The sequence below is a fragment of the Schistocerca americana genome, chromosome 4, assembly GCF_021461395.2.
Source record: "Schistocerca americana isolate TAMUIC-IGC-003095 chromosome 4, iqSchAmer2.1, whole genome shotgun sequence".
Taxonomy (NCBI): domain Eukaryota; kingdom Metazoa; phylum Arthropoda; class Insecta; order Orthoptera; family Acrididae; genus Schistocerca; species Schistocerca americana.
The window spans coordinates 103,343,845-103,362,564 of NC_060122.1; the positions used below are offsets into that span (position 1 = coordinate 103,343,845).

Below are 18,720 nucleotides of genomic sequence, written 5' to 3' on the forward strand. Positions count from 1 at the left end.
TGACCAGATCCCACACCTAGAACTGAAGATGACATGTAGAATGTGCCACTATAGTTTGGGAGTACGTGGCAGAAAATGAGAGATTTATTGCTCATATTAAATGATGAAGAAACAACATCATCCGTCGTTTTTCAGGGTCCAAAATGTCATAATGTGTCTGGTATTGAGCACTGCGGAGGCTGAATGCCCACCAGAGGAGATGGCTTTAAATGACCATTAGGGATCACCGTGGCCACTCAGTGCTGTGCTCGATGGTGAGAGCATCACCATCTCACCATGTGAATATGGCAGCCAGTAGCATTCCACATGGCAAGTATATTGGTGACAGCCCAGCACACAGCTGGTCAGTTCAGTGGTCGCATTTGATATTGTTGAATCTATCCTACCTGTACTAGGATAGCTTGATAACTATCTTGCTTGTCACCTGGTTACTCCCTTCGGTCGCATCTTGGATTTGTTTCTTCACTTCTTAGGCCCTTGTTGTCATTATGGTGAAGACTTCATTTAGCACCACATTGTCATCTAGGTTGTTTGTTCTTGTTCAGATCTGTTGTTTTATTCAGTCTGTCTGTCATGTTTCACTCACCTACCATTAGTTTGAATTACTCCGTTAGTTCCTTTTCTTCCAGTTCTCTGACATGCACTCCAATATCCATCAACCCGTGTATATAGCAATGGTGATGAGTAAAAAGGAAGTTGTTTAGTAGCATGGACACTTAACTAAGTTCACCTGCTAGAGCAACAGCAGCAGTTAATGCAGCAGCAGCATTAACTCTAGTTAGACTTACAAACATCACTTTTGCTTCAGCTAGACATGATCAGAGTACAGAACACTTGGTTGCACCAGGGCTCAGCAGCTCTGGCAACCAACACCCCCATACATCTTCTGTTGTTTCCATCTTTCAGTGATGCGAAGGAGGACTGGGACACATAGTTGCATCATCTAAAACAGCTTTGCAAGGCATTTCAAGTCACGAACAATTCAATGCAGCAATTGTTGTTTTTGCCTTGGGCTTCACCAGACATATTTGTTTTGCCTGGTTGTTGACCCCCTTGCACTCCTTTCAGAAGATATGCATTCTGTTGACTAATTACTATTCCCAACTAGACCATGTGGTTGTCCCCAGGCCTGAGTTCCATCAATGCCCTAAACAGTGGGGGTAATGATACTGTTTATGTGTCTCTGACTTGCAAGATCTTGGCTGCAAATGCTACGTCACTTGCACCAATCCTACACAGACTCCTTGCTTTGTGACATGATGGTTCAGCTTACACAGATCCGGATGTCCAAACTGCAGTGTTGAAACAGGGTGACTCATTGTTGGAGGACATTTTGCGCATCACACACTCTTTCAAAATCACACAGGTGGCCAATGAATGACTCACGGTGAGGCCACAAGCTGCAACTGTCAGTGAACCTCCACACATTCCGCACTTGGGCTACAGGCGTAGGACAGCCCCCAGGCTGCAGTACCTTTACTGACATCTCTATGGCCTCTAAACCTCCAGATGCATCATGCTGCAGATCACAGGGCCGTTCCCTTCATGCCCAGGTATTTTTCCACTCATTCCTGGGCAGACTGTCCAGATTACTGTGGGTCCTGCACACTTTATTGAAAAGAGGGGCATCTTTCAGTGGTTTGTCACAGACACACAACCCGCTCCCGTCCCACGCCATGAGGGCATCAGAACACCATATGTGCGCTGCAGTCAGTAGTCCTATTTGACGACCCTTTCACGTGGAAGCTATTTCTCACCTTCAGCATTTATAATGAGTACGTCCGTTTTCAGATGGACATGGATCTCTCTTGATCAGTCTGGCAATGAGTGCCCCACTCTGGTTGGCCACATATCGGCTGCTTACATATTTGGCCTTGACATTTAGGCTTCCTGGTCTCCAACAAAGTCAAGGTCATATCCACTGCAGTCCCTTTCCTTTGCATAGATTTTCTGACACACACCACCCTTCAGCTGGATACCACGCCTCATTTTTACCATGTTAGACCCATTCTGGTGGCTTTACATACTGTGTTCGAAGCAGGAGCTTGATTGTCTCCAGGCAGGCTGATGGAGTTATCGCGCCAGTGAAATCTAGTGTGTGGGCCACCCCACTGGTCATAATCAGAAAGCCCAGTGGTTCTCTTCAATTATGTAGGGATTTCAAGGCTATGACCAATCCTTAATCAGAATTTTATCCTGTTCTCTGAATGGAGACCTCCTTACCAAACTTAGGGGGAAATACTACTCAAAGACTGATCTTGTCAGTATTTGCCTCCATTTGCTCGTAGATGGGGAACCTCAGAACATTGTTGTTGTCAACACATGTTTTGGATTGTACGAGGGGGGACCCAAAAGAAACTGGACTCCGAGGGCGCTGCCACTCGTACATGTAGTGCAGGGTTCTCACGTTAGATGATGTTAGTAGAGACCTTCATGAAACAGCTGTGCAGACGGCGTCAGTGTAGAGCTGAACATGCAAGTGTGGTATTGTTTTTCTCTGACTGTTGGCGGGTTACCTCTGTGAAGTCATTGTGGCAACTTTAAAAGAACAAAGAGTGTGTGTGAAATTTTGTTTCCTGCTTAAAACAACTGCAACGGAAACACACCAAATGCTTCAGAAAGCTTTCCAGGAGGACGCTATGAGCCGCACACAGGTTTTCGAGTGGTTTGAGTGCTTTGAACGTGGTGAGATGTGTGTCGAGACCAAGTTCGTTCTGGACACCCTTCAACATCACAAAATGAGGAGAACATTGAAAAGGTCCGCCAAAAGATAACGAGGATCGTCGCCAAATGCTCGACCAAATTTCAGCAGAGACAGGAATCAGTTGGAGCTCATGCCAGCGGATCTTGAGTGAGGATTTGCACATGAGATGTGTTGCTGCTAAATTTGTTCCGTGCCATCTCACACAGGAGCAAAAAACCATCTGCATGAATGTGTGTCAGAACTTGAAAACAGAGGTTGCATGTGATCCAAACTTCTTGAACAAAGTCATTACAGGGGATGAGAGTTGGTGTTACGGGTATGACTCAGAAACCGAGCAAGCGTCAAACCAGTGGAGGACTCCCAACTCTCACAGACCAAAAAAAGCGAGGCAAGTGAGGTCAAATGTGAAGACAATGTTCATTGTCTTTTTTGATGTTCGTGGAATTGTGTATCGGGAATTCATACCCCCTGGCCAGACTGTCAACCAGCACTTTTACTTGGATGTGTTAAGGCATCTGCGAGAGGATGTGAGGAGGAAACACCCGGAACTTTGGCAATAAGGTGACTGATTTCTGAATCACGACAACCCTCCCCCCCGCAAGGAATTCACACTAACTGCAGATGTTTTGGGCAAAATCAACTATTACTCCAAGTTCCTACCCCAAACAGCTCATATTGCACAACTGCTCAATCACTTGCTTAAGAAAGGGATGCCCTAAAACTAGACCCCTTTCTCCCATTTAAAAACCGTGCTAAAATCCTCCTTTTGTCTCACACCTTTCTTGCCTGAAAGCCCATTGTTCATGGTGACCAATCCATCTGCCTATGGGATTGGGGGGTTCTGGTGCACAGGAATGAGGATGGCTCCAAACATCCAACTGCACACACATTCAAGACATCGACCCCTGCACAGTGCAACTATTCACAGACTGAGAAGGAGGCACTGGTGATAGCATTTGCCATCCAAGAAAAATCATGTCTATCTATTTTGGACCAAGTTATCTCTAATTACACATAAAAACCTTTGGTTACATTATTTGCACCTCAATCTAACCTCTTGTAGTGAACAGTTTAATGCTGCCAGTGCTGGGCATTGCTCCTAAGTGCATACAATTATACCGTCCAGTTTAAGCCCATGGCACAACATTCCCATACTGACACTTTGTTGCATCAACCAGCAGGCCTATGCCCTGAAATCCACCAACAGGAGGTCCTCTGCTTCCACATCAGCACTGTCCGATAACATACGTTAGACAGTTTCCCTGTTACACCTGCATGTGTTTTCACAACTCCACTGTGCAGAAGGTCCGCCAGACATGACTCATGACTGGCCAGCCTACCTCACCCACTAGTTGGCGACCAAGCTCGACCCCTGGAACTGTATTTCTCACGTGCATCAGTTAATTGTCCTAGCCGAATGCATCAGTTAATTGTCCCAGCTGAATGCATCAGTTAATTGTCACAGCTGAATTGCACAAGAAGTACTGAGTTTACTGCACAGGGTTACTGGGGGATGTCCTGCATGAAGGCACTGGCTCGCTGACACACGTACTGGCTGCGTATCAATGCTAATATTGCGAGATCTGTCCGAGGCTGCATAGTATGTGCCTATCACCGAGCAGCAGCAGCAGCACCACCACAATTATTTGCACCCTGGTCTGTACCCTGCCATCCCTGGGACAGCATCCACTTTGATTGTGCAAGTCTGTTTTTGGGATTGGTGTGATTGCTCATCATGGATGCATACTTCAAGTATCCGTATGTGGTACACATGGTGTCACTGGCTTTGTCCAGGTTTTAGCCATCGAAGGTTTACCTCAACTCTTTGGCCTCTCATAATGTGCCTCAATTGACAGTGTTTGCCATCACAGAATTCCATGTGGTCAATGGCATAAAACGTATTCCAGCCCTTTGTTCCATCCTCCCTCCAACCGTGAAGCAAAGCATCTCATTCAGACATTTAAGCAGCAAATGAAGAAAGTTGTCAAATCCCTTGCCACTTCATCGGCCCTAACCCACTTTTTGAGTACCTGTCACACTGTGTAAATTGCCAATCTTAGTCCCACTGAGCTGCTCCCTGGGTGGCCAGCTGTGGACCCTGCTACATCTTCTGACACCATCTACTTCAAGACCCCACTCCCAGCTGTCCCAGAATTGCACACCTGGTGTGCCTGTGTGGGCCTGCTTCTGCAGGTGACTGCGGCTTGGATCTGGTGACAGTAGCAGAGACCCATGGGTGACAACTTACATTTGCCCAAATACAGAAGGGGCTTCAGTGCAATAACCACAACCAGCTCTAGCCTCGAGCACAGCATCACACCTTGCCACCTGCTTCCCACTATCTTCTGGTGACCATGAGGCCCCAGGCCTGGTGCCCCTGGCAACTGCCATTGACTGCCACAGGTGTGCTGACACTACCTCCTGTGTCTACGAGGGTCAGGGGAACCCTCCGTTGGCCTCGCCTCCAGTGCCATCCCTATTAACACTGCATGAGCACCCTTCCTCCACACAACCAGCAGTGGAAGGGCATGGGTCTTCATCCATATCTTCTTTCTGACTCCCACAGCAACATAGTCTCCAGCATGATGGACACACAATTTATGCAAATATTTTATTGTGTAACGCCTATTACAATTTAATGTTGACAGGAGCCTCTACCTGTGGGCTTTTGCTAGTGAGCATTCATTCTGAAATACGATATATGTAATCTGGCTGCTATCTAAAGCCATGGCTTGGGATGATTCTTGTTTTGTCAATTTTATATGACAAGAGCCACTTGGCTTCGTCTAATCTAATGTACCATCATGTGATGTAGCAAGGCCTACTACTTCTGAAGAAAATATATTTTTCAACCTCTTCATAGTCAATTAAACTGTGATATTTTTGTCAGTTGCAGAAAGATACTCAGACTCACAAAAGAATCTACATGCCAGTGATGTTTGTTGTAGGTGTTCAAGGAAAACTTTGGATGAATAGTCGTCATGAGCATCTGTAGGAGTATGCGCATAGGGAGAGCTGAACCAGTCCAGAAAGGATAGCTCATTGTCATCGAAGATTAATCATGCTCCGCTACCGCAACAGACAAGGTAGGGAAGGAAGCTACTATCAAACTGCAAGTACGATCTGGCCTGGTGGATGAACAATGTCAGTGAGTGGTAGCTGTTCCACATGAATTTTGTTGATACTTTCAAGTCAGGAGTGGAGAAAAGATAGACCAAGTGGCGAATGTTGAAACTTCATATTAGCTCTGGGAATTGCCCACCAGCTACTCAGCATTAGTACAGTGCAGGGTGTCGCCAGCTGAACGATGGGTAACCCAGAAGAAATGGAGAAGATGCTCGAAGATGATATCATTGAACCTTCAGAGAGTCATTGGTTCTCTCCGGTGGTTCCTGTGTAGGAGGAGGTTGGCACTTGGGATTTCTGCATCGACTGTGTACTGATGCCTGATTAAGATCGTGAAGAAAAATGTCTGTCCATTGCCACACATTGATGACTTTCTAAACTGCTTGAAAGGAAGAAGTGTTTCTCAACTACGGACATGTAGCCAGGCTACTGGAAAATTGAGGTTGATGAGTTGACTGTGAAATTACTGTCTTCATATCTTCATCCAGCCTCTGTGATTTTAAAGTTACAGCTTTTGGATTATGTAACATTCCAGCCACTTTCAACTGTATGATGGACAACCTGCTTCGGCACCTTAAATGGACTACATATCTTTGCTATTCTGGATGACATTGTTTTTTTTTTCTAAGTCACTTAACTGCCGGACAGTGGTCCTCAAACATATTCAGACTGGAGGTCTCTGCCTTAACCTGAAAAAGTGCCTCTTCATCACCAAAGAAATAAAAATCTTGGAGCACGTAGTGAATGGCAATGGATTGTGTCCTGATGTAGAGAAAATAAGAGCAGTCACAGAGTTTCCAACATTTTGGCACATGCTTGATGTGAGAAGTTTCCTCGGATTGTGCTTGTATCACCAGTGATTCGTAAAGGACTTCTGTATCAAGGCATACACCTTACAATAAATATTGCCAAGAGACACCAAATTTTCCTGGAACAAGGTGCAAAAAAGATATTTCCTTGTGCATAAGAAGGTTCTAACATCTTCTCCAGTTGTAGCATTGTATGAAATAATTCCAAGACAGATCTTTACACTAACACTAGCAGTTTTGGTATAGGGACAGTTCTAGTACAAATTCAGGAATGTGCTGAAAAGGTGATAGCTTATGCTTCTAAAGTATTCTTAAAGTCCAAGATGAACTACTCTACAACAAAGGGAGATTGCCCTGAAGTTGTTTAGGCCTTTAACAAATTCAGGCCTTATTTATTTGGCAAACCATCCACCATTATGTTGGGCCATTGTTCTCTCTACTGACTTACTAGCTTGAAAGATCTATTGGATTGACTGGGAAGATGGGCAATTAATATTCAGGAGTACAATGTCACAATTGTGTACAAAAGGAAACACAAACACGCCAACTACCTTTCAAGGAATCGTGTGGTGAAACACAATAATGTGGATGAAATCTTAGTCATCACTGCAGTAAATGACATTGCAGTTAAACAAAGGTTAGATCTAACATTATGCCATAGAAGAAGAAGAGGAGGAGGAGGAGGAACCAAACATTGGAGGATTCCAGTTAATTAACAGAGCATTGTGTAAGAGCAATTAAAAGCCATTGGGGTAGAAATGGCTGCTCGTCGTCATAGCTCATATGTGGCCTGTCTCCTGAAGTTTTTTCGGAATGCTCCAAAATCTGGTCACTTAGGTTTTGTGAAAACTTTACACAGAATCAGACACAACTATTACTGTCTGGTGTCCTATCTGTCTGTTAGAAACTATGTGAGCCACTGTAAGGAATACCACTGGCAGAGGCACATGCTGCAGTTACCTCTGGAGCATCTGGTACGAATCCCATGTGCAGCTATGCCATTCCACCAAACTGGAATGGACCTCTTGAAGATGGGCTCGAAGGTGACAAACAGGGATCAGTACTTTAATTACCTCACCCGCTACACTGTCACAAAAGCTGTGTTGATTGCCAAAGCTCCAGAAATTTACAGAGTTACTGTTAGAATATTTCACTTTGAATCACTGAGCACTCTGTGTGACAATTTCTAATCGTGGAAAAGTTGTCTAGTCAAGACTTGTGTCAGAGTTAATTTCACATTGCAACATCACCGACAGGCTGGCAAGTGCCTACCACCCACAGACGAATGGCCTCACAGAACACTTTAATACGATGTTGGCAGATGTACATTGATGTCCAACAGAAAGACTATTTTGTAATACTTCCTGTCATGACATTCGCATACAACACAGTGAAGTAAGACACTACAGGCTTCATGCAGTTCTTTCTCCTTGAGAGTCATGAGATTGAAACTACAATGGATACACTGTTCCATTTCAACCGGATGATACTCAGGATAACTACGTGAAATATCTCATCACCAGGACTGAAAAAGCAAAACAGCTGGCTTGCATAAGGACTGTGGACACCCAGGAGAAGGACAGAGAGCTGTACAATATGAACTACCAACCAGTGAGATACAGTCCAGGTGGCTTGGTTTGATTTTGTATGCATGTGCAGAAACGAGGACTGACAGAAAAATTGCTAAAGCACTATATCCTTCATCACTCATCAGATGCCACATATGAAGTTGAGGATTATCACCCTTCATCAAGAAAACAAAAATGCAGAGATGTTGTCCACGTCATCGGTAAAAAGCCCTAATATAGTCCAGATGCGCAGATCAGTGATGGGAGGTTCAAGGAAACTGAAGCTTCACTCGACTATTGCAAAGCTATGACAAGAGGAGCTACCTTCAGTGCTCATCATAGTGGAGATGACAGAACATTATGATCGGAACGCGAGTATCTGCCAGTGCCTTACACAGAATATTATTGACAAGATCTAGAACCAGGATGCTGCAGTTGGCTCTAGTGAGAATTTCTGAAAGAGGGAGTCACTGTTTCTCCATGAGAGGGAATAATGCCGCAAGCCACAGAGCATGCAGTGTGATGTAGTGTTTAGCATCACTGGCTGGCATGCTGCTGGTTGCTAGTTCAAACTTGACAACCAACATTTTTTGTTATTCAGTATTTATCATTTCTGAAATGTTTTGGAATGTCTTATGTTTATAATGTTTGTATACAAGATGTACAATTTGCTTCCGCCGTTTTTTCCCCAACATTTGAGGCTGTAATGAAACAAATTGGTTACACATGTATCATTCAAAGTATTTTCCATCGCTTTAATGAAACAAATTGGTTACACATGTATCATTCAAAGTATTTTCCATCTCTGGCCACTACTTTCTCCCATCTTTCAGGCAGAGTATGAATCCCACATCGAAAAAATTGTTCATCTTTTGAAGCGATCCACGAATCGATCCAATTTGTGACTTCTTCATGAGATTGGAAGTGTTGGATAGGTAGGCCATGTGCCATTGATCTAAACAGGTGATAGTCAGAGGAAGCAATGTCTGGAGAACACGGCAGGTGGGGTAGGACTTCCCATTTTAACGTTTCCAAATACATTTTTATCTCTTTTGCAGCATTGGGTCGAGCGTTGTCATGCTGCAAAATCACATTATTGTGCCTCTCGCTGTATTGCAGCCGTTTGCCTTTTAATGCTCTGCTCAAATGCATTAATTGTATTTGATAATGAGCACCTGTGATTGTTTCACTTGGTTTTAACACCTCATAGTACACGATGCCGAGCTGGCCTCACCAAATGCAGAGCATGATCTTGGAGCCATGAATATTCGGTTTGGCCATCGACGTGGAAGCATGGCCGGGATATCCCCATGATTTTTTGCATTTAGGGTTATCGTAATGAACCCATTTTTTGTCCCCGGTCGCAATGCATTGCAGAAATCCCTTCCATGTTTGCTTCTGAAGCAAGTGTTCACAAACACAAAAACGCTGTTCAATGTCTCTTGGTTTCAGCTCACACAGGACCAAATTCCTTCTTTTTGATTCATGCCCATAGCCTTGAGACATTTTGAAATGTCTTGCTGTGTCACTCCCACTAATCACGCCAATTCTTCTTGAGTTTGACATGAGTCTCCACTCAGCAATGCCTCTTATTCTGTTTCTTTGAAAACATTATCTCTTCCACCACTATGCCGGTCTACGACGTTAAAATCACTGTTCTTGAAGCTTTGAAACCACTCGTGACACATTCTTTCACTAATAGTGTTCTCACCATGTGTACTTGAGAGCATTTGATGAGACTCATCCACTGTTTCCTTCATATTGAAACAAAACGGCAACACCTCCCGCAAATGATGAGAATTAGGCTCATAAACTGACATTTTCAATCAAGAATAACTTTATGATGCAGACACAAATTGGTTAATGTTTGAATGAGGCTATGTTGACTTAGGTCCAAGCTGACTGCCTGACGTCTGCAATCTGTTTCTTTCGACCGCTACTTACCGTTGTTGCCACCTATCAGCAAACAGTGGAAGCAAAGTTGTACACCTTTTATTTTACAATATTCTATGTTTATATTAATGGAATGGCGTGGAGGGTGTGGTGAGTCGACAGGCACAATGAGAAAGGCTGCTAAAATATTAAGCTTTCGAGCAAAGTCCATCTTCTGAAATAGAAAACACATACACTCACACTCATTTCAGTGTCTAGGCACAGAGACTATGTATTTGTGAGTTGTGCTTTATGTGAATGTGTGTGTGTTTTCCCATTTCAAAAGATCCACTTAGTCTGCACATTGTTGTTATTCCATCCAGGACTGTCTATTGTTTGTATAAATACAAGTACCCTGGAGTGTTTGATGTTTGTATAAGTAGCTGCACTGTCCATACAGGAATTCAATTCTGTTCTGGCTGTATGTTGATGTCAGTAATAAATGTGCTTTGAATTCTAAGTGTTGTACTTCATTGATGACCTTCCCTTTGGATTTGGATGTGATGGTGGTTTCAGCGTGACAATATTGTTAGTGATCATGATTTATATTGTATATTGAGAATTTGCTGTTGATTAAGGAAAAGGAGCCAACTATCAGTGTAAATAAATTTAATTTATCATATGTAAATGTGTTAAAACAACCATTAGCCATTAGTATACAATCACTGAGATAGCTATAACAATAAAAGGTCTGTGATTACACAGAGGGAGCCATTTGGGATGGAATGATGCATAAAACTAGTTGTAAGAGATGAGAATGGGGAGGAGATGATGGACAGAGAGGTTGGAAACTGTTGGGTGGAAGGTGTGGGGACAGTATGTTACAGTAGGTTGAGGCCGGGATAATTACGGGAGAAGAGAAAGTGTTGTAAGGAGAACTCCCATCTGCACAATTCAGAAAAGCTGGTGGTGGAGGGAAGGATCCATATGGCTCAGGTAGTGAAGTAACCATTGAAATTAAGTTATCCTTACAATACATTATCCGTTCCCATAATTATCCCAGGCTCAACCTATGGTAAAATACACCCTCCACCCAACAGTTTTCACCTCCTCTGTTTGTCGTCTCCTCCCCATTCTCATCACCCACCCTTTTTATTTGCAGTCCTCTGCCAACACAGCCACCCATCTTTCCCTGCTCCTCTCCTTCTTTGCTCCTTTTTTCCCCACGTCTCTGCCCCTCAACCTCCTGACGCTGCACCTGTTGGTAGTCGAGTCCTTGCAAATTGAACAGTTGTGAATTTGCATGGATTTGTTCATTTAGCTTTAGTAGCTCATGTACCTTAGATAGAACTCAGTGAGCCACCAGGCACCTCACTTACGCCATTGCCCATAATCGTAAATGGCACATCTGAAGTGCGGATTTATAACTTGTGAAGTTGACACTGGCTTGTCACTTGAAATAATTTTCAGAGTGCCATTTAATTATAATTGAATTCATCCCATTGACGTAAGCAGATGATACAGTAAAATCACCTCTAACAGAAAAATACTCAGAGCAGATGCTGAACAATGCCTGCTTGCCCTGGCAACAAGCCTTCAAAGGACTGACTGGATTTCAGGAGTAATGCAAAGAATTTTTTATGTGGTGCCACTTTCAGTGCAAAACACACAAATGGATTATGAAATGGTATTTTGTTATAATTAGTGCAGTTTTACTTCCAGATCTTCCCGGGTGGCAATCAGAACATCACATAACATGCGTGACTATGGCTCAAACATTTCTTCCCCTGGACCTTAATGACCAGGAATACTGTTAAATGATTTCATCCTTGTAGTCAATAATTTCTTGCTTCACAGGATTTTAAAAACTCCAGTTTTAGTGTGTCCAAAACTCTGCTATCTAAAACACCTACATACATACTGTGCAAGCCACACCACGTGGTGTACGGCACAGGGAACGCTGTACCGCTGCTAGTCATCCCCTCTCCCCGCTCCACTCGCAAATGGGGCTATGGAAAAAGGACTGCCTGTGTGCTTTGTGAGAGTCCTGATCTCTCTTATCTTGTCCTTGCTGTCCTTACCCAAAATGTATGTTGGCAGCAGTAAGATTGCAAATGCTAGTTCTCAATATTGTTGTGTAAAAACCTCATCATCTCCCCTCCAGTGATTACCATTTGAGTTCACAAAGCATCTCTGTAATATTCGCATGTTGACTGAACCTATGAGTAACAAATCTAGCACTACACCTCTGATTTCCTTCTATGTCTTCCTTTAACATGAGCTGATGGGGATCTCGAACACTCAAGCAGTAATAAAGAATGGGGTTACAGAACTGTTCTATATGTGGTCTCTTTTATAAATGTACTATAGTTTTCAAAAATTCTCCCAATAAACCAAAGTCAACCATTTGGCTTACCTGCTATCTACCTTAAGTGCCATTCCATTTCATAGTTACAGTATTTGTAAACTCAGTGACAGTCTTCTGGCTATTTTCCCTCTTCATGTTGCGGTAGGCAACTTGGTCTAAAAACATCTGTAGTTAATGAGATTTATTTCTGCTATCTTTGCAGGCTCCTATAAGAGGTTTTTGGTTGCTGTGGGTTACAGTCCTGTCTCCATGGTTCTTCCAACAGGCTCCAAGAGAGGAAATTGATGAAAAAAAGCAGAGGAAGCTGGAAAGAAGAATGAAACGCCACTGAGACACTTGCCTTTACTCTTTGAATTGTGATTCAAATTTTTTTACTTCCTTATTGTTGATGGTGATGGACAGCATTATTTTGCCTTACCAATTAATTAATACCTCATAATTGTATATAAAAGTATTTTTAAAATGAATAAACGAATTCATGTTATCATACAGTGACGGAAACATTATGAGACAGAAATATCAGTGAGATTAAGTGTGCTTGTGGTATTTATATCTGTGACTGAAACATTTGAGATGACCATAAGCCTGCTGATAAATGAATGTATGAGTGTAAGCTATATAAATCCAATAAGAGAAATTTTATGTCAGCTCAACATCTAGATTTTTGTGTATACATTGAATGACAGCAACATCAGGTGCACAAATAACAGTAAGGTCCTGGTTGTGAGCAGCAACATAATATCATGTGTAATATAAGACTCATAATGTGCAGTGCCTTAGTATTGCTTAATGTACAATTCTGTAATGTGCCTATGTGAGACACATACTGATAGAACATGTAAGCTCTGCATTTGTGCTACTTCAAACTGGCATTTATGCTCCTTTCTTTGTATGACGATTTATGTATACTAGATCATATCTATAACATGTAAGATACCGATGCAAGAGAAATTATACACATCTTGATTCGTAACACTGAAGTTCATGTTTCCAGGTTTGTTATCAGTATAAGTTTTTCATACGTCATTAAATTCATTGTCAAAGAGAGCAGTAGCTATTCAACAATCTATAGAAAGTATGACAGAATGCCCTTGTGTTTTTTATCATTAAAAATCTGTCATTTCACATGTTGTAAGTTTTTACTCACAGTAACCATACTTCCAAGCCTTTTGGTTCCCTTTGATCATGTGTCATAAAAGTGGTCTGTTATGATTTTAAATTGTATCATGTGGAAGAACAAGACTTGCTCTTATTTTAAGAGTCAGTGAACTCTGTTTTGTTCACTGTTTCATTTCAGTGTTGTTTATATTATAAAAATAAAACGAAAATTGATTCAAATGAAAACTGTAGTCAGATTTTGATCCTATAATTTGTTTCTTTTTGTGTTTTGACTAAAATATGAAAAGGTTGTCATTTAGTCATGTGTATTTTTATTTATTTGTATGAAAAACAGGTTCTTTTACTGCATTCAGGGAGAAAAGTTCTATCTTCTTATGTTATAATTTTGGGGTTATACATGGATTGTAATATCTGAAATCTTAGATCATAGGATTGGATATCTGCAATGTGGATTGTAAAATTCCCCCCTCCAGTGGGAATTTAGGAAGTACCCAAGTTTCACAGAAGCAGCAAAGCTGATAAAGAGTATCTCTGATCCTAGGGATGTAGTAGTTGACTAAACTCAGGAATTCTGGTAACCACTGTGGATGAGTACAGAGAAAGTTGTCGAGTGCAAATTTTGCTTAGTTTCAGATTGTGTCTGCCTTATTAAGAGCCAGTTTAGGAAGAATGAAGAAGTTGCAGAAGCTAACACGAATATGAGACCACGTTGTTCCAGTCTTCTTCTTTGGTTTCTCCTCTTGGTCAACTTGCCACTTGTGAATTTTGGATCTGAAGATTTCCCTGTTTTGGATATCCTCTGGTGTAATTCTTGCTAGTTTCAGATCTGTTTTGATTTCACCAATCAGTTTCATTGGGTCTGTTTTAGATATACTCCTGTTTTCACAGAATTCAACTATTTGCTTTGTAAGTCTGTCCGGATTCATTCTTTTGATGTGTCCATAGAATCTTAATCTGTGTTTTCTAATGTCACTGTGAATATTAGAGTATTGTTTGATTTCCTGTTTGCCTCTGAGCCGATGCTGTTCGTCTACAAGTTTTGGGCCTAAAATTTTTCTTATGATCTTCTGTTCCTTTTTCTGAATGTTTTCTATGTCTGTTTCCTGTTTAAAATTAGTGTCTCTGATCCATATAGGCATTCTGGTTTTATGATGGTATTGTAATGTCATAGTATTGTGTGCTTGGAGACACATTTTTTATTGTAGGTATTTTGAGTGAGTTGATAAGCAATGTCCATCTTTTGGCATCTGATGTCATTTGCTTTCGTTTCTATTCCAATTTCCTGAATCGTTTCACCAAGATAGTTAAATTGTGGGACTTGTTTAATTTTGCCATATTTTGTCTCCATGAATTTTGGTGCTTGTTTGTTGCAAGTGATATATTCTGTCTTTTCAAAAGATAAAAATACTTGCAGGCCGACTTTTTCCGCAGTTTCTTTCAGGAGTTCAATCTGTTTTTTGGCTGTTGAAACATCGCGAGTTAAGATGGGTAGATTGTCTGCAAATGCTAAGCAATCTATTGTTAATTTTCCTCTGCCGAGAGTAATTGATTGGTCAGTCTTGAGGACTGGTTTCAGTTTGTGCCATTCTTGTATCCCCTTTTCAAGGACGCAGTTGAACAGTAGTGGAGAGAGTCCATCTCTTTGTCTTACCCCTGTTTAGATCAGGAAAGGTTCAGAGATTTCCCCCATAAATTTGACTTTAGATGTTTTGTCTATCAATGTCTGTTGTATGGTTGCAAGTGTTTTCAGATCTAAACCCTATTCTTTTAATATTTGGAATAGTGATTGACGATCAACTGAATCGTAGGCTTTTTTTTTTTTTTTAAATCAACAAATGTGCAAACTACATCTTTGCCACTTATTCTCTGATGTCTTAAGATTAGTTTTAAGTTCAGAATTTGCTCTGGACATGAACAGCCTGGTCTGAATATTGCCTGATAGTGTCCAATTTTTGGTTCTAGTTGTTGTTGTGCTCTTTCAAGAAGGCATTGGGATAGAATTTTGTAAGCTACTGATATCAGTGAGATTCCCCTATAATTGTTTACATCCGATCTATCTCCTTTCTTGTGTAGAGGATGAATTAATGCATTTTTCCAGTTGTCCTGAATTTGTTCTGTTTGCCAAATTTCTTATATTATTTCAGTGATTTCCTTTATAGTATTTGGACCTGCTGATCTGAGGATTTCTGCTACGATTCCATATTCACCTGCAGCTATATTGTTTTTAAGACGTTTGATCTGTTGGGTTATTTCCTCTACATCTGGTGATAATGAGTTTGGGTTTGTGGATTCAGGCTCCTGAGGTGGAAATCTTTGTGTTGGTTCTGGGCAGTTCAGCAGTTTTTCAAAATATCTTGCAAGTTCTTCGCAATTTTCTTGATTGTTCTGTGCAAATTGCCCATTTTCTTTCTTGAAGCAAAGATTTTGCAGCTGATATCCTGTGAGTTGTGTTTTGAAATTCTTGTAAAAATTTTGCGTGTTTCTTCTTCTTCTTCTTATTATTATTATTATTATTATTATGATTATGATTATTATTATTATTTAACAACAAAACCACTGACTGTACTCACAAGCTGTCACACAATAATGGTGAACCTGGAAGTGTTAAAAGACTGGAAAACCCAACCAGTGTACATGGAAAAAAAAAGAACCTCTCCTCTGTGAGGAACAAAAGAAACTTAGACTATTCTGATAAAATAAAATGATTTCAGTCTGGCTTACCATTTGCTTGCTCTTCCAATGTGAAATTCTTGGATCCTTTGAAAGGAAGTTCTGCTGAAGAATAAACCTTCTGTGAAACTCCAGGTGCCAAAAGAAAACGATGCAAGTATCCTGCATTTCGTGGGTATAAATTCGTTCCTTGCACAAAATGTGATGTGTACCTTTTTTCGACAAAGACAACAATGTTACTCCAGTTTCCATGAGTAGATGAAAAATTTCTCTTAATGCTCTTACTATTACCAAAATATTAATCAAAATTCAGATGTGATGTTACTATAGCATATTGTGTTAATTATATATTCACAGAAATGACAGGATGGTGATACAATAAGCACGCAAGCTAGTTTTCGTAAATATTTTAGAAACATAAATAAAAGAACTGATGTTTTTTCATGTTGTATTGTGTGCATTATTGACTGGCAACTGTATGTTTGCAGTGGAGAGTGAAGCTTTGACAATGCCAGCCACTCGTGCTGGTGAAATGTCAGTAATATCATCAGACGAATGTCAACCGAAGAACCTGAGACAGAAGCCAATAGGCAGTTTGTCAACAAGTGGCCACGAAAGCATTAACAATTTTGAATTTTTTCTTAATTTGTCCCTTGAAATGAATCAATCAAAGACTTCAAAATTTACTTCTTTATAAAAAATAAAAAATCATGTATTTCAGAGTTAAGACCAAAATACTGGTTTATCCTCTTCAATTTAAGTCAGTTGAAAGTTTGTATTGCTGTAAATAAAACGCTGATATCATAGAAATCCACAGGTGAAAAGTGCAAAGGAAATCTGCAGATGTAAAATCCATTAGTAGTTTCTCATTTTTGTTGCTATCAATTTGACTGATACGGATGACATAGTGATTAAGTTTTTAGGATTTAACTTACCATCAATGATGGTATAATATTCTTCTGGACAGGGCTCTTAATTGCAATTTGGATATTGTTGTTTGAGTTCCCTGTTCTTTTCATATATCAGTTTGGGTGAGTGGTTGTATGGTGCTATGAACAGGGCAGTGATCATTTTGTTCCTCCTGAGCTGATTAACTGCTCTACTTCATTGCTGATAAGGAGCTCAACTATAGTGCTTATCCCTCTCCTTCAGATGATATGTTACATGATGATTATAAATCTGTAAGGCTGTTAGAAAACAACATTTATCACGTTTGTTACACCTCACTCGAGAATCTCCATCTCACACCCCTCAGATTTAGTGGTAACATGCCCCAGTGGGTAGCCCGCCAAAAACTGAACATAGATTGAGCATGAAGAGAGGAGGAAGGTGTACTGAACTGTGAAAAAAGGAGCAAAATAGAAACAGCAAATGGTCCAAACTTAAGATGTACAACATCGACTGACTTTTTTTGTGTGGTCATGGTGTTGGATAGCAAAGAGGGAATACATGTTCAAACCTTCCTCATGTCCCTTTCTTTCACAAAATTATGAGCTGGCCATCTGGTCATTGACGTGTCTGTTTGCTCTATTCAAATTTATGTATGTGTCATGGTGTAATGTCTGTTTGCAACAGCGAGGTGTGATGAACAGATCTCCAGACGTAAGTACCATCCTATTTGTTCTACACAAGTACCGCATATTATGACTCTTGCATTCTGTTTTGGAAGTTCTGTATACTGGCAACACACAATATGCTGTTGCCTTACAATATGATAGTCGTGACCAAGGTGTCCACCACAGGACAGATATCCTGTCTGGATTCTCCCTCCTGACACCAGTTTCTCAGAACTCTAAGGTGGGACCTGGATTACAACATGTGCTTAGTTCTCACCCCCCCCCCCCCCCCCCCCCCATCTGGCCTGAATTTACATTAATTTCTGTGGTATACCATGTACAATGCATTTAGCTTTCTGCTCTTTTTTCTTTCTCTATTGCTTTTGCTCTATCTTCCACCTTTAAGTTCTCACATTTGTTTGTCCATCCTTCTGACTGGAGGTTTGAGAGGTATTGGCCATTCATTTATCTAATGAAATGGAACACCTATAGACATTCTTACGGTGCTATTTATTATATGGCTACCAGTTTTGGTACACCATATTCGGGCCTTAACTGACACTGCAGGGTTAACTCCAATCATATACACGATTCATCAGTGGCCATCACCTATGAACTGATTTTCACAGACTACATGTAATAGTGATACTGTGTCTCCAAACATCAACCACCAACTCATGGTTGGAGACACAACATCATTGTTACAGGTAGTCTGTGAAAACCAGTTCATAGATGTTGGCCACTGATGAATCATGTATACGAACGAAGTTAACCCCTGCAGCATCAGTTAAAGCATGATGATGGTGTACTGAAGCATTGAAACTGGTAGCCATATAGTAAATAACATCATAAGGATGGCTGTAGGTGTTCCATTGTAATACATATTTGGATTCTCATGTTTACAAATCTCATGTGGAGCAAGCACCAA

At 41.0% G+C, this 18,720-nt stretch overlaps 1 protein-coding gene across 1 annotated transcript in view; it reads left to right on the forward strand.

Annotated features, from left to right (window-relative positions):
- Positions 1-13,572, forward strand: part of LOC124612522 (transmembrane protein 208) — a 51,733-nt gene extending 38,161 nt beyond the window's left edge. The window contains exon 5 of the mRNA XM_047140784.1: positions 12,650-13,572. Coding sequence (XP_046996740.1) covers positions 12,650-12,778 — 129 coding nt within the window. The 3' untranslated portion in view covers positions 12,779-13,572. The remainder of the gene's footprint in view (positions 1-12,649) is intronic.
- Positions 13,573-18,720: the final 5,148 nt, after the last annotated feature.